The following is a 15,958-nucleotide window of genomic DNA, read 5'->3' on the forward strand; positions in this document are numbered from 1 at the left end:
AGATCTATTAATAAAATTATCCTTCTCCGAGGAAAAATGAAAGCTCTGTCGTCAAAAGACAAGCTGGGACACCAAAGGGTTGCATTGGGATTGTATTTTTAACGACAGCCGTTAATTTGACCTTGATCCTTAAAGTCAAGGTGGATAGATTAAAATGGACTACTTATATTTTGACTTAATTAGCGCCCTCACGGGTAAACAATGATGTTTACGAAAAAAAAGTTTCAAACAAAAGTTGTTTATTTTTTTATAAGGAATATTTTATCAATTAAAATTTTTTCTCTCTCTTAGAGTTTACAAGATGTTTCTTTCCTATGGATCAAAAGCCAATTAATCAATGTTGCACATTTATGGACTAAAAAAATCACTTTTTACGTTCTGAGCACGCTATAAATATTATTAGGAATTTTTTTATTTAGAGCTTTGGAGAGATTTTTAGGTAGGATGGATTAAAATGGCCCACGAGTGTATAAAGATGGCACTGCCTCTAAATAAAACCGTTAAAATAAAAAGCACAAAACACAAATTTATAAGTAAACAAATAAAACTCACCTAAAATTACATTTTTTACATTTCCACAACGATCTTCTTGGACCACCTGAAGACGCACTCACTGTTGAATTCACTGACAATGTTGGTGATAATAATTCTTGTTTCATTGTTTTTTGTAGCTCAGAAGTTGCATTATTATTACTAATATTATTTTGTATACTAATCGATGCCTGATTATTATTTAATTCGCTATCACAATTTTTCACAGATCGTGTTACTTTTATGCCAGGTGGTAATTTTGTAAATATCGATTCCTCATCATTACCTTGTGTTGATGTCGTCACAATAACATTACCCGTAGTTGCTCCACGTGATTTTTTATTATCAATCATTTTATTATCACTAGTTGTCGGTGATAACGATGATTCTTTCATCTGCATTAAATATTTATTATATTTTGAGTAATTTCGACGACCAGTTTCATCAGTCATCAATACTTTGGCTTGTTGATGTGCAGAATCGCGTACAGATTTTAATCGTATATGCTTCGTTATATCCCATCGCCAGTTGGATCGATACGAGCATAATGAACACTCAAAAGGTTTCTTATTTAAATGACCAACGATATGTACATGAAAGCGTGACGCAGTTGTCGCCCAAAATGAACAATGAGGACATTTAAATACCCGTTTTCCATTTGTTGCTAAATCTAAATCGGTACCATGTGTTATTGGTTTACTTGGTATGGGTGCCGATACAGCATGTATCGATATTTCATCAATTGTACTATTTTCAGATACGTTAGTCACAGATAAATCTAATCCGTTAGCTGTTTCATTACTATCATCTGTTATAGTATGCGTACTTTCTTCATTAGCCTGCACTTCCATTGGTTGGTTCTCTTTTTTCTCTGGCATACTATTCCATACAAATACTTTATTCTCCATCGGATGGGGTTCTTTGTTATCGTTTGAATTATCTTCATCGTTAGTGGCTACATGAATTTTATTACAACTTTGCATGTGAATTATTAAATCTGTACTGGATTTACAACGTTGACGACAATATTGACAACGTGTGGAACTAAAATGTGGAACTGACTGTTCTTGTGTACTATCATCGGTACATTTACCACATTGTTTTTGATGTGTTGCCATTTCTGATAAACATTTAACTGTGTGGCCACATCCACGGCATGTAAGACTATCTGCACCGGGTAATGCATTTGTCATTAATTTTTCTTTTAATTTATCAAAGAATGAAGCATTTTTCTTCTGTAATGCAATCGTTTGAGGTGATAACGTTTTCGATTGTTCATTTTTAATAGCTGTTATTTCGACGATATCATTGTATCGATTTGTAATATTATCTTGATCGTGATCATCGAACAAGGATGTAAAATCACGTAATGAACTATTTATTGACTTAGCACAGAGATCATTTAAATCTTGTTGACTTATATTTATTGGTGATAATATTGCTGACTCGTTATTTGATGATGATAAAGTATACTTTGGTGAGGATAATAATTTTAAGGTTCCTGTATTTTGTATTGGTATTAAATTTGGTATTGGTCGACATTTTTTTTTGGCAATTATTGGACTAGAATTTGTACTTTTATTATTATTATTATTATTGTTAATGTTATTATTAACGTTGTTGAATTGTTGTTGGATTGTATGTGACAATTCTTGTTGTTTAATAATTGGTCTGGAATTTGATATCTGTAACATAGATATGTATATTTGTAATTGTATCTTCAAGGTGTATTTTAAACTTACAGATAAGAAATTCTTTTTATTGATAAGATATTGTTTAAGTAAATATAATGAAATCATTTTATATCTGTCTTAGGAGGGATACTTCTTTTGATTAAGCAATTTTTTTTTTGTTACAAATTTGTTAAACAAATATTAAAATTAACAAGTGGAAGAGAAAGTTTTTAATTTTAAGTTTAAAATTATGATTTAATTTTGGCTTAGTATTTTATTCTATTTAAAATTAAAATAGGCTTGGAATTCAAGAGTATAATATGATCTCATCATACCTGAATAACCAGATTGTCGCATAATATATACCTTGCTTTTTTCCCATTTTAACACAGAAATTATAAACTGGGGTGCCGGCATTAGCCAACATAAAACTCTGAGCTGTGCACTTTTTACGAACCCTTCGACGGACACGTCTGCAGACAGTCTGCTCACTGAACGTGAGTATCGATATATTGTTATCGATACACACACACGCCTGGCGATAAGCGATTATATTCATAAATCGTTTTAAATGAAACTGGGACACATTGAAACGTTCATGCAAACACTAATAAATACACATCAATTTACAAAGTCGAGGACTTTCTTAGTGCGAGGCTATGAGCGGTTGCTCAAGTTTGCCGAACCGGCACTGAAGAGGCGCAGGGGCGGACTAGCAGGAAACAGCTCACCGGGAACTCATACAAGGCTCGACCCTAAGTGCAAATAAGGTAAGCGGATTGGTCTAGCATAGAATTGACCGGCAACGTACTTCAATCTTTGGCAGACGTATTTGTTAATTAAAATATATTTTAATTAAAATATAAAATACATTAGTTAATTAAATACCTGTGCGATCTTTGGTGCAGACCGACATCAGATTAGAAATGAGGAACATAACGCTCAACTTTTAGCCAAATAAGTAATTTTTAATCTTTCCATTAAAAATTTTTATTTCTATTTTACTTGATAAAAACACGTGGACAATCATTTTCTTAGTTTCACCCCTTCTGATATAGTTAGTTAGCTTAGTTTTGGTAGTTTTGATCAAAGGACCTCTGGATTATGAGCAAAGCATGCTTCTACTGTGCCACTCTGCTCTGTTTAATAATATCGTAATGGGATGGGAAACTAAGCGTAGGGGCAAATATCGTTCACTTGAAAAATGGCTGTGAGGAGAGGATGATGAAATTATATAAGGATTCCGTTTGTCGGATTTCTCGGATTTAGCCTCAGAGAGAGGCTAACTTTCGTGCAGATAATATCTTTTAATCCTGAAACTGCGTCCCGATCGACAGTTTAGGCGAGGAAGAAGAGGGAGGGAATGTTAAAAACTATTTTGATTATGTAAAATCGAAATTTATCACTTTTTACGCCTTTAGAACGCTATAAAAATTTTAGCTTGATATCTCTTTTCGTTTTCGAGTTATCGTGTCCGCGGGCGGACGGACAACCGGAAAGAAAATAATTAAGTGACTTTATGAAGACGTATACCAAAATTTTATTCGTATCGTCAATATTTCTAAGCGTTAAAAACTTAGGACTAAAATTAGTACATATATTTCATATATACAGAGTATCAAAATGCATAGACAGGGTGCCCAAAAGTAATGAGCAGTAGAAAAAAACGAGAATAGGCTTTCGTTAATAATCGTTTTAAGTTTTAAGAATTTGTCGATGAATATTACAAAAATCGTTTATTAGTTTTTATATTAATTTAGAAGAGTTGTAGGAAATAGACAAAATTAAATATTTTCAGAGAATGACGGATTTTACCGGGATATTTAAAATTTGTATTATTTTTTATTTACTATTTTACCGATTTATTAGTACAAAAATAATAATTTCTAAGCTATTTGTTTCTTTAACTGGTTTTGCTATGCTCACACATAGGCTCCTGTTTTAAGCTTTGGGAGTTTTCATCAAATTCTAAAAATTGAATTTTGTTTTTGTTTTGACAGGAGTACCTATTATATAATTACTTTACGAATTTGTATTTACAGAAAATAAATAAATTATGAAAAAAAAGATTCATGAATTTTTTTGCTTCTTTTGATTCAAGAAAACCATGCTCAAAGTTTGCCAATGTAGTTTTGAACCGCTCTGTATATAATCATATTGGCACGTGTTGTCGAGATAAATTTTGTTACTTTTTTTATCCCTTTTTACATAAAAAATATCATGTCCCATATTTTTTTTAGGATAATCTTTTCTTTTGATAGTTTTGACTATACTAAAATAGACACTTTGAAAAAAGGAATTATTAATGTTCCTGTAACCTATCAAAAGAAGTAAATAATGCAAATAAAAATAAAATATTGAATTCAAAAAGGGGGAAATAAAAACGATGATAAATAAATTATTCAAAAACCACTATAAATAGATTTTTAGTATGTGTAAAAAAAAAAAAAAAAAAAAAAAAAAACAACTTATAATACCTGAGTATAGAGGTCGTTGTGTTGCTCATGATTGTTGATAGTAGCAGATGACGCTGAAGTTGTTGGTAAATTTGAATCACTAGCACCCACCTTATTGCGACGTCGGCCGACGCCTAAACCAGCTGCAGCCGCTTGACCAACCGGTGGTATATGATGATTGATTTCATGAACAGTTAAACTTTGTTTTATATCCGCTGTAAAATTACATGCACAACATTTAAATGCACCATGTCCATTATGGTTTTTATTATGACGATCTAAATTCCATTTATATGGTGTACGAAAATCACATAAATCACATTTAATCATTGGCATTGAATGATATTTCACATGTTTGGTAAAACGTGCTTTTATATGCGTTACATAACTACACTTAACACAACGAAAGAAACGTGTTTTTATGTGATCTTGACGTTCATGTCGCGTTAAATGTCCTTGATGCCGTGTTGTAAATGGACATAACGAACATTTTAATTTATTATTATTATTATTCTCTAATTTATTATTATTATTATTATTTACTGTTACAGCAGCCATTTCATTCACATTTAATTCTTCTGACATCTGTTGTTTATTTATTGTACTAGCAGGAGTTTGAGTTTCATTGATTATATAATCATCGAAAATTGTTGAATCAGCGTAATCTTCTTCATACATTTCATCCATTGGACGTTTTGTACGTTTTCGGGCACGTCGTAATGTTGTTGTTTTCCTTAAATCACTATTATGATTCTGTTGATTTGAAATTGATTCATCTTTATCATGAACAATTCGCATATGGCGTGCTAACTTTTGAAAATGACGTGATGCATACAGACAATCTTTACATTCATAAATTTTCACTTTTTCTTTATGGATATCACGTAAATGATGTAAATGTTGTCGTGGATTTTGTGTAAAATAACTGCATAAGTTACACGCGTAATTACGTTTTACTTTACATTGTGGTAAATCTTCATCACCAGTTGTTGGTGGAGGAATTTGTTCTATAATTTTCATCGACGCTGTTGGATGTGATACTGTCGTTCGTTCGATTTGGACGTCTTCCTTCTTCGCATCGTGATCGGTTATTGACGATGTTTTGAGTTGCGTCGTTGAAGATTCTTCGACATCTTCATCATCAACATATAAACGATTACCACTTACAACACTACGAATTACCAATGAATCACCGCTACGACTTACCATCGATGGTGCTGACATTTTTTCGTTTTATATTTCTTTTTCTGTAAAAGAAAATTTTATGAAAATTGATGACATATTTTTTAGAAGACACTTGTTTGTGTATTGTGTTGGCATAGTAACTTATAAATACTCATGATGATGAAATAAAAATGGTGGTCTGGAAGAATGATTGTAATGTATTCCCTGAAACTAACTAGGGATATGATAAATAATACTTTGTACCTATGTGATATATGAACTAACTTTACTGGCTCTTGTAGTTTAGCGTTTACGCCAACTAAAATCAATACCAACCGTGTTGAGTATTCCCTTTAAGAGCCACGTTATTAACTTTCTGGTTAAGAATCATTGATGATGATTATTAAATTTACCATTACATATTTTATGTTTTAATTAAAATTTTATATATCTTTATAAATATAAAACACAGAGAACATGATGAGATGATAAATTTTTTGTAATATTTATTTTTTAACCCACGACTAACAAAGAGGGTTAAAAAATCGTAGCTTGTAAACTGATTGATTGATTGGATGAAACGATTTTGCTTCTTTTTTTTCATTTGAAAGGTAATTTGATTCAGAATATTCTTAAGCCTATCCCACAATCTCGCTAAGTAGTACGAAGTCAGGCGAGGAACGAAAATATGTAGGTGATACTTGTGGTGTCTCGCCTCGCTTTTCTTGACTTCGTTAAAATAGCAGTTTTTTGTATTCAAGTCAACGATAACACGAGTAGTTCAGTTCAAAATTTTGTTACAACACACAGATAGCTACGGCAGCAGCTGTTGCCACTTCGTTGTAGCCACAGCAATGCGATTCTAAAGAAGTAAGACGAGAGAGTACTGAGTGCTTCTCTTCGGCTAACTTTGGAGATGTATACTACGGGGGGACTATGGACAAGGGGGGGGAGATTAAGCTATGTTTCAATTATGAGTTTGGGGTTTCGTACCCGATAACTAGAAAAGAGGTGATTATCTTCAAACGGCTGAGCAGATTTTCTGAAAGTATAGCTAAGAAGAACATTCTCAATTAAATTACCTTTCAAACAAATAAAAAATTAAAATCGGTTAACTCGTTTAGGAGCTACGATGTCACAAACGAATCGATCAGACCTGATTTTGTGTCGTCGAAACTCGCAACCGATTCGCAACGGATGAACCGATTTTTTTTTGTTTGTTTGTTTCAAAGGTAATTTGATCGAGAGTGTTCTTAGCTATCTATGTTTCAAGTTTAAGTTTATGAATTCGTTCCCTGCAACATAAAAAAATAGCAGGTAAATATCTCTAAGTTTTAAGGAAACAAGTGAAAACAATCAATTGACTGAATTAATTGTTGAAATACTCTGTATAGACAATGTTCAAAGCCTGTGCTTGCATTATTGTTTATAAAATACAAGAGTTTAAAAAAACCAACACAATTATGCCCACCATTTGTTTTGGTTTACGAAAATACTGAATGTATTTTCTAGAGTTTTTTTACGTTTTTCGAGAATGTTTCACAAAACCACTAGTTGAAGCTACCAGAAAAATTTTAAATAACCAACTTTTATAGTTTTGAAGATAATGGACACCAAATTTTTTCCTAATTTGCGCCCTTACGGGTAAACAGTGATGTTTACGAAAAAACTGTTTCAAACAAAAGTTGTTTATTTTTTTATAAAAAACATTTTTTACCCAAGATCCTACTTAATGACCTACGTTGCTCATTTACGAACTCAAACTCACTTTTTACGTCGTGAGCACGCTATAAAAATTTCAACTTTATATCTCTTTTCGTGCGTTAATTATCAAGCTGATACAGACAGACGGACGTACGGAAATGATTTAGTTAGGTGATTTTATGAACACCTATACCAAAATTTTTCTCGTATGTTCAAAATTTCTAAGCGTTACAACAAACTTGGGACTAAAATTAGTACTTATACCTTGATATTAAAATCTGTCGTTGACACCAGATTATTAAAAAAGAAACATTTCTATTGATTTTGAAAATAAAAACTTCGATATTGTTCCGTACAAGGTACAAGTAAGTACGAAAAGAAAGTGCACAGCTAAATGTTGCAGCAAATCTAAATTAGTCAAAATGGACTTGGAGCAGTGGCGGAGCAAATGCTACTTTAATATCTAAATAAGCATTAAGACTCACAGAAAAAATGGTCCAATGATTAAACCATTTTACTATTCTAATATTAACATAGAAATTTCAAATTTGGGCCTAACATCCTTTCCTCAAAACTTCCCTTTCCTTAAAACTAATCATATAATTATCGCTTAATTTTTTCGAGTTTGGTGACTGACAGATATTAAGCACATTTTTTAGAAAGTTAACGTAAGAACCTTCAAAACGTAAAGACTTTAAACGTACAAAATTTTTGCATTTCCTTTTTTGGGGTGAAAACAATATGTTTGTATCAGAAATTTTACAAGGCAGCTGTTCGTTCATTCATGAGAGAGAACTGAAAACAACAGGAATAGAGTGATGACAAAGATACCGTCTCTGTATATATCCCTGAGTTGGTCTGCATTATACATATCATCCATTGGTGATCTGATGCGCGCCCCCTGGATGACAACTATACTATCGTTGTTCAAAGATATTATTGTGTTTGGTTCCAATTTTATCCCAGCATTGGATGTTCTATCCGTTCTGTTCCGTTTATAACAAACACAGTCAATGCAAAAGGTATTCTGTATGTGCGATGGCATGACTCCAATTTATATTGGCCATTTGTGTAACTGTGTGTCTACCCACAAGTGTGAAAAAATGTGAACTCATTTGATTATGGTTATTTAGAATAACACATGTATATATACGGAGGGATATAAAAGACATTGCTCTATTTATTTTTATGTATTTTTTATTAATTTTACATTAAATTTAAAATAAGAAGGATTTCCTATTTTTTTTTTCTAGGTTTGAGGTAAAATTAACAAGTATTTTTACTGTAGTCTTAAAATAATTGTAGTAATCTAAAAATAGTTACAATGAGTTCCATTTGCAAAATTAATGAGACTTTTCAATGGATCTTAATTCAAAAAATGCCTAGTATCCATTAGTTTGTATGTAGATGTCATTGGCGTACTTAGGGAGTTTTCCTAGTGAGGCAGAAAATCAGAAGTCCCTAATAAAAGTTATTGAGATATTAAGTCGTAAAATTTAAACAAGTTTTATGATTCCGAAACATTATCCGAATTTTTACTCTTGACAAATTATTCATATTATCAGAGTATTAAATTAAATAATATTATTATAAACTAGCTATGACCCGGTCGATTCCTTTTTTTTTTAAATACTTATTCTGCTATTTGAGACACCGGGTCAAATAATAATATTTATAACACACCGGGTCAGCTAGTAGTATGTATTTAATACTCTTATGAAAGTAATAGATGATGGAACTGGAGGAATTTACTTCTTGGACGCTCCTGGTGGTACAGGAAAAACTTTTTTAATTACTTGGCAACAATTCGCTCAAAAAAATAAATTTCTCTTGCTCTTCAACAGGCATTGCGGCAACTTTGCTTAAAGGCTTAATTAAGTAATTTTATAGATGCACAGCAAAGAGGCGTTTACATTTCAATTGACATTTTACCACAGACAATTTACATTTTACCATAGACAATTTGTTTTTGAGAAATGTTACACTAGTATAAATATTGATAAATATAGACATTAATATTTATACGATACTAACGTCACTCAATTGTTTTACTTTTTCCCGGAACCCATCTACTAACACTTAAACTTTATGGTATGGTATTAGTTCAAATTGACTTTATTTATTATTACGAATTTTCTGTATGGGAATATAGAAAAGCGTTGTTTTTGGACTTTTAAATTTTTTAAATTTTTCTCTCCGTAAGAAGGTTGACTAATAAATAGATTGCAAGCCAAAAGTTGCATCCCTTAGTCTAAATTTAATTTTCAAAATAAAAAAATTTACTTGGAGCACTAAATTTTTCTTTTTTTTGACAGTTACTGGCCTAAGTTAAAAACAATTTAATTATTTTGTCGAAAATCTTTAAAATCGATATCGATTAAATTATGTTTAGGGAACACCCCTTGAATTATTTAATATTGCAAATTAAAAGTAATGATTATCCAAAATAGAAATTTCCCATCCATATCTAGCATAATAATAAAACCGATGATACAAACCATCATCTTGGTATACACGCGTCTTGGAACCTTGAAAAACGTATCTGTTTTCAAATTTTTAATATAGGAAGAACGATTACGTAATGATGTCTAATATGTCAATGTAATAAGAGAATAAGGAGAGTAAGAATAAATATATACAATGACTTTATCCACGTGAATTTTAAATGTGGTAGGTTCTTCGAAGTTATCTATACTAGCCCGGGAGCCGGTGACAGTAAAACTGTACTTACACGGATTTCGATATTTCGCATATGAATCAATACTATTTAACCATAGGTACAATCAATAAGGACTAGGTGTGCCAGTTTTATCCTGATATAAATATTTTTTTTTTTAAATTTTTATATTTTTAATAATCACAAGTATTTTGAACTTTCATGAAAATTTGGCAAGAAATCCTTTTATTGCAAACTTTATCTATTTTCAGGACAATTTAGTGAGACAGCTCTTACCGTGGTAGAAAAGTCTGTCACACCGATTGTTATAGTTCAGACCCTCAATTTGGAAACCAATCTTTTTTGAGATACACACTTCGTGACCATGAGGGATGGGTTCGTAATTTTATCAAAAACAAAAATCCAAAAAGTTGTAAAAAAATTAGCTCCAAAACAATCTTTTTTGTCGGTTTTTTTTGGAATAGTTTTGAAAAAATAGCGGTTTTTTGTTTTTTTGGGAAAACTATTGATTTTCGTTGATAACATTATATGGAAAAATTGAAGATAATTCAAAAATACGTATTTTGAGCCTAAATTCGACCCTGTATCTATATCCGTTCTTTAGTTATAGGAAATTGAAGTTTTTTACTATCTACACCACCCCCGCCGTTTCCAAGACAAAAATTTGTCAATTTCAAAACTTTAATTACTTATAACTAGAGAACGAATAAAGATACAGGATCGAGTCTCAAAATATGTATTTATACCATGTATATATGAAATATACGTAGGATATTAAGTTTAGTCCCAAGTTTGTAACGCTTAAAAATATTGATGCTACAAAAAAAATTTTGGTATAGGTGTTCATAGAATCATCTAATTAGTCCATTTTCACTTGTCTGTCTGTCTGTCTGTCGTCTGTCCGTCTGTCATCACGATTACTCAAAAACGAAAAGAGATAGCAAGCTGAAATTTTTATAGCGTCCTGAGGACGTAAAAAGTGAGGTCAAGTTCGTAAATGAGAAACATAGATTAATTGGGTCTTGAGTCCGTAGGACCTATCTTGTAAACCGTTATAGATAGAACAAAAGTTTAAATGTAAAAAATGTTCCTTATAAAAAAATTAACAACTTTTGTTTGAAAAATTTTTTCGTAAACGTCACTGTTTACCCGTGAGAGCGCAAATTATTCGAAAATTGTATAGTATTATATGGGTTTATCAGTTATATGTATATGTGTGCATGTATGTATGTGTAATGTGACAGTGTAATCAACATAGTATATACATGATATTTCAACAATTAACTCAGTGAATTTTTGGTTTTCACTTGTTTTTAATTACCTTCAACTTTCGAATTTAACGTTATCAACAAAAATCAATTGTTTTCCAAAAAAAACTATACAAATCGGTGTGACAGACTTTTCTGTCACAATAAGACCTGACACGCCAAATTTTTCTGAAAATAGATAAAATTTAAAATAAAATGGCCATAAAAATTAATTTCCATGGAAATGCAAAATTATAATAGCTTGGTAACTCGTGTATAAAATTTTATTTACTGTCAAAGTCTCTCGATTATAATTGACAATTTTTTATTATAATAAAAATGGCGTAAATTACCTATCTGTAAGGACAAATAACTTGTCGAGTCAATTTTAATTAAAGAGAATTGCAATTAATAATTAATCAGAATTTGATTTTTTGCAATAGTATATAAGCAAAATTTCCATTTTTCTTTAAACGTTCGTAAGTCCCCCGCTCTCCCCTACAATCCAAAACAATTTTTAGTTTAATTATACTTTGGTGCCTATCTATATGTATTTTAAATAGGTACAATGAATATCGATGGCAATTGGTTGTTATTGTAATTAAAAGTCTTGTTAATTGTTTTAAAATACATACATTATTATTATTATAAATAAAATTTCCTATAACTTTGAATTTATTTGAATAGAATTCATTTATACACGGAGTACTTTTTCTACGAACAACGTTTACTGCATGAAAAAATATTTATTCAATTTTAAGATTATGTTATCGGTTAATTGAATTAAGTACTTTGAAGATTCTTATAAAGAAAATATGCATTGCCTATTTTTATATTACGGACTCATTTTAAGGTTTAAAAATTATTGTAGGATTTATTTTTCAAATATTTTGCAAATCTACATCAATTAATTAAAAGAATATAAATAAATATTTAATATTTAATAATTACACAAAATTCCAGCTTTTGAGTTTTGACTTTAAATAATTAATATATAGGTATCCCTGAAACTATTAGTTTAGAGAAAATTTAATAATATTAATACAAATAATCTTTAAAACTTTTGCCTGGGGCATAATAAACACTTTTTGCAATTTTTTTGGGGAAAATTGTTCTAAACTTTTCTAGCCACTTTTTCCATATTGCAACATGCATTTATATCATCAGTAGGCGTGCGTCTTTAAATGAGCTGGCGGAACAAATTAATGTAAACCTGGTATGGGTACCGGGACACAGAAACATTCCAGGAAATTGTAAAGCCGACGAGCTTGCTAGAGCACAATGTTGCCGGACACAAGCATCAATAAAGAGGATATCTTAAAAAAGGCCAATCTTAGTTGGAGGGAGTTGCTCCTCAAAGAGGATATCTTAAAAGAGGCTAATCTTAGTTGGAGGTAGGAACGTACTTGTGATCCTACAAGACAGATATGGTCTGAGTACAATCGTAGGCATTTCGAAGATCTTATATCACTTCCAAGGGCCTCTGTTAGCAAAGTTGTTGTGTCTATTATAGGACACTGGTTGGGCGACAGGCATGCTGGGCCTGGCAGTGTATCACGACTACTGTAGGAGCTGTCACAGGGGTGAGAAGCTGTCCAAATTTTGTAATGAGGAGATGGGCTTACTTGAGCCAGCCTCTCTTTGACGACCTTTCCGACTTAAAGTCCGTCGACGTCAAAGCTGTCTTGCTGTTCTTAAACAGCTCCAAATGGTTCATGGAGTAGTGGCAAGGGGTGGGCCAACCCTTTTTCGGTATCACAACGGACTCTATGATCTAAGTGTGTCCCACCCCAAGACAGCCACTCTAACCTAACCTATCATTAGTAGGACAATTTGAAGAGAACCGTAAAAAAAAAATAAAGGTAAAAAATTACCATTTACTCATGTCAAAAAGAAAATCTCGTGTATGGATTTTATTTGGCCAATTGGAGAATGATTCCCGAAAAGCCAAAGCTAAGCAGTGTCAAATGATAAGAAGCCGGATAGTCAGCGCTCTTTAAGGGTGGTTGTTGAGATTCGAAAGTGTAGCTACTTCCTTGTTTTCACTGCGCCTATGAACATGCTACATTCTTATTATAAATGGTAGCAGATTCTGAATTTATGGTTTGGAATCCTTAGAATGCGGAATAAACTCGCACTTCACTCCAGTTTTCATTTAAAAACGACTTGCAACGTAGTATTATAATAAAAACTACTAAAAAATGTAGATTTTTATGGAATTTTTGATGTTTATAATTTAAACTAAAAGTTGTGGTATTCATTGGACATTGGAACCCATTGTAAACTAATAAAATAGACAGATAATAATATTATTGATGGCCTATTTTATTACTATTTCATGAATCATTTAGAAAATATGTTTGTGATTTGATGATGGATGTATATGTCTTGTTCTTGCTTGCTCTCTAGTTTTGCATATACATATTCGTTGTGTGCGTAGTCATGGTAGAGACAATAAATTCAATGCCAGCGATTCCAGTAAAAAAGTTTGGCGATAAAGGAGGCTGTTATGACTAATTTGCAATTCTTTACATGTTAATGTTAAAGAAAATTTCAAATTAAAATAATTGAAAAACCACTAATTAATTAAACTGAATGCATTAAAAATTGTGAAAATAAGAAATCAAATTACACAAATATTATTTTTCAAATGTAAATTATCATAATTATTTATTTAAATTTGTGAGACAATAATATTAAATTTTCAATGTAAGTCATAAATACAATCCATACAATTTTATAATTAAAGTAGTGTATCGTTACCATGGAAACGCCTGCAATAAAACTCACACATGGCGTGAATAGTAATCAATTGTTTGTTAAAATTCTGTAGTCTTGATTCTAATAATTATTTAGCTACATTATATGCAAAATATATTCCAAGAAGGTTCCAAGAAAACATCAATTATGTATTATTATAATTATTCCTAACTAGGGTTCAAAATTCATCCCCTTACAATTGTTTGTTCAACAGATGACCAAAATTATTTTAAATAGAAAAAATTTTTTTTTTATTAACAAACACATAACGAGAGGTAACTATTTTGTGATATTTTAAAATTTCGCTCGTAGAATGAATTTTTTATACCATACTCATCAATCAGTGAATATTTCGTATAAAGAATTAATTTAATTAGAATAAATATTTTAACACCTAATAATAACAAATTAATTAATGTTAATTAATTAAAATAAATTTGTTTTAAATAAAAGATCATATAAAATACTATTAAGAATATAAATTATATTAATTTTTGAATTTTTCAGAACTTGCAAAAATTAACATTCAATAGGAAAAAATAAGTCGACACAACTAAATTCGATTCTTAGAGTGGTGATATAATATCGAAACACGTTATCGATTCTTAGAGTGGTGATATATTATCCGAATGTCTACAAACCCTGAAATTTTTAATTTTTAATCCCCGGACTAAAAAAGGGGTGTTATAAGTTTGACCGCTATGTGTGTGTGTGTGTGTCTGCCTGTGGCATCTTAACGCCTAAACGGATGAACAGATTTTAATTTTTTTTCAAATTAAACTTCAAATTAGAAAGTTGTTATTTATTAAAAGGGTAACTTTTTTCCACAAACGGGACAGTTTAGACAAAAACGGACCCAAAAGTTGTTTTTTTTGTAGGTTTTTTGCGGAATCTAGACACTTTTCGAAAAAAAAAAATTTCCAATAAAACTGGTTTGCTTTTCTATATAAACCATTATTAACCCTCGAGCTAAAAAAAAACAGGTGATATAAATTTGATCGCTATGTGTGTGTGTCTGTCTGTCTGTGGCATCGTAGCGCCCAAACGGATGAATCGATTTTGATTTTTTTGGTTTCGTTTGAAAGGTAATTTAATGGAGAGTGTTCTTAGCTATGTTTATCATGCGAGTTTAGGATTCCGCACCCGAAAAGACTAAAAAATTGGCGATGATCTTCAAAATTGGTTCAGTTTAGAAAAAAAAATAAAAATCATTTTTTCAAATTTGGTGAAACACTTTATTTATACTAAAAGTTCATTTCTAATGCAATGGTAATAGTGGTAATCGGAAAAAAATAGACCGAAAAATACTATAGAGGAGTTATTAACAAAACGTTCCTTCCTTGCGTTCAAAGATGGGACACTATTACAGAAGTTTTTTTTCTTTCTATTTATTCCTAAATCCAATGCACAATATACCTTAAAGACTTTTGAATTCCGACAAATTCAAATACAGTCTAACTGAATATATATGTATATAATATACGTTTTATATAAGTAGGTAAGCCGTATTCATAAAAGTATATCAATAATGCGTAAACGAAGGTTAAGTTAAAGGTTATAATTTTAAATTTATATATGTATTTATTTCAAAAATAGTAAGTATATTTATACTTCTGTATACAAATGTTACATAGAGATTATGTGTTGCGAACTAATTCGAAAAATTATTTCTGCTTTTAATCATGTTCTTAGTATACTCTGCATTTTACCATTCTAAGTGATATAGCTATAACATACCATATAGTA

The 15,958-nt window shown here is 30.9% G+C and overlaps 1 protein-coding gene across 2 annotated transcripts in view; it reads right to left on the bottom strand.

Annotated features, from left to right (window-relative positions):
• The window catches only part of LOC123290885, a 47,762-nt gene that overhangs the window by 11,851 nt on the left and 19,953 nt on the right, over nt 1-15,958 (bottom strand). For both annotated transcript variants that reach the window (XM_044871244.1, XM_044871245.1), the window contains exons 2-3: nt 4,682-5,907; nt 553-2,216 (exon numbers count right to left, since the gene is read on the bottom strand). In XM_044871244.1, the coding sequence (XP_044727179.1) occupies nt 553-2,216; nt 4,682-5,884 (2,867 nt within the window). In that variant the 5' untranslated portion in view covers nt 5,885-5,907. The remainder of the gene's footprint in view (nt 1-552; nt 2,217-4,681; nt 5,908-15,958) is intronic.

Source organism: Chrysoperla carnea, chromosome 1, assembly GCF_905475395.1.
Source record: "Chrysoperla carnea chromosome 1, inChrCarn1.1, whole genome shotgun sequence".
Classification (NCBI taxonomy): Eukaryota; Metazoa; Arthropoda; class Insecta; order Neuroptera; family Chrysopidae; genus Chrysoperla; species Chrysoperla carnea.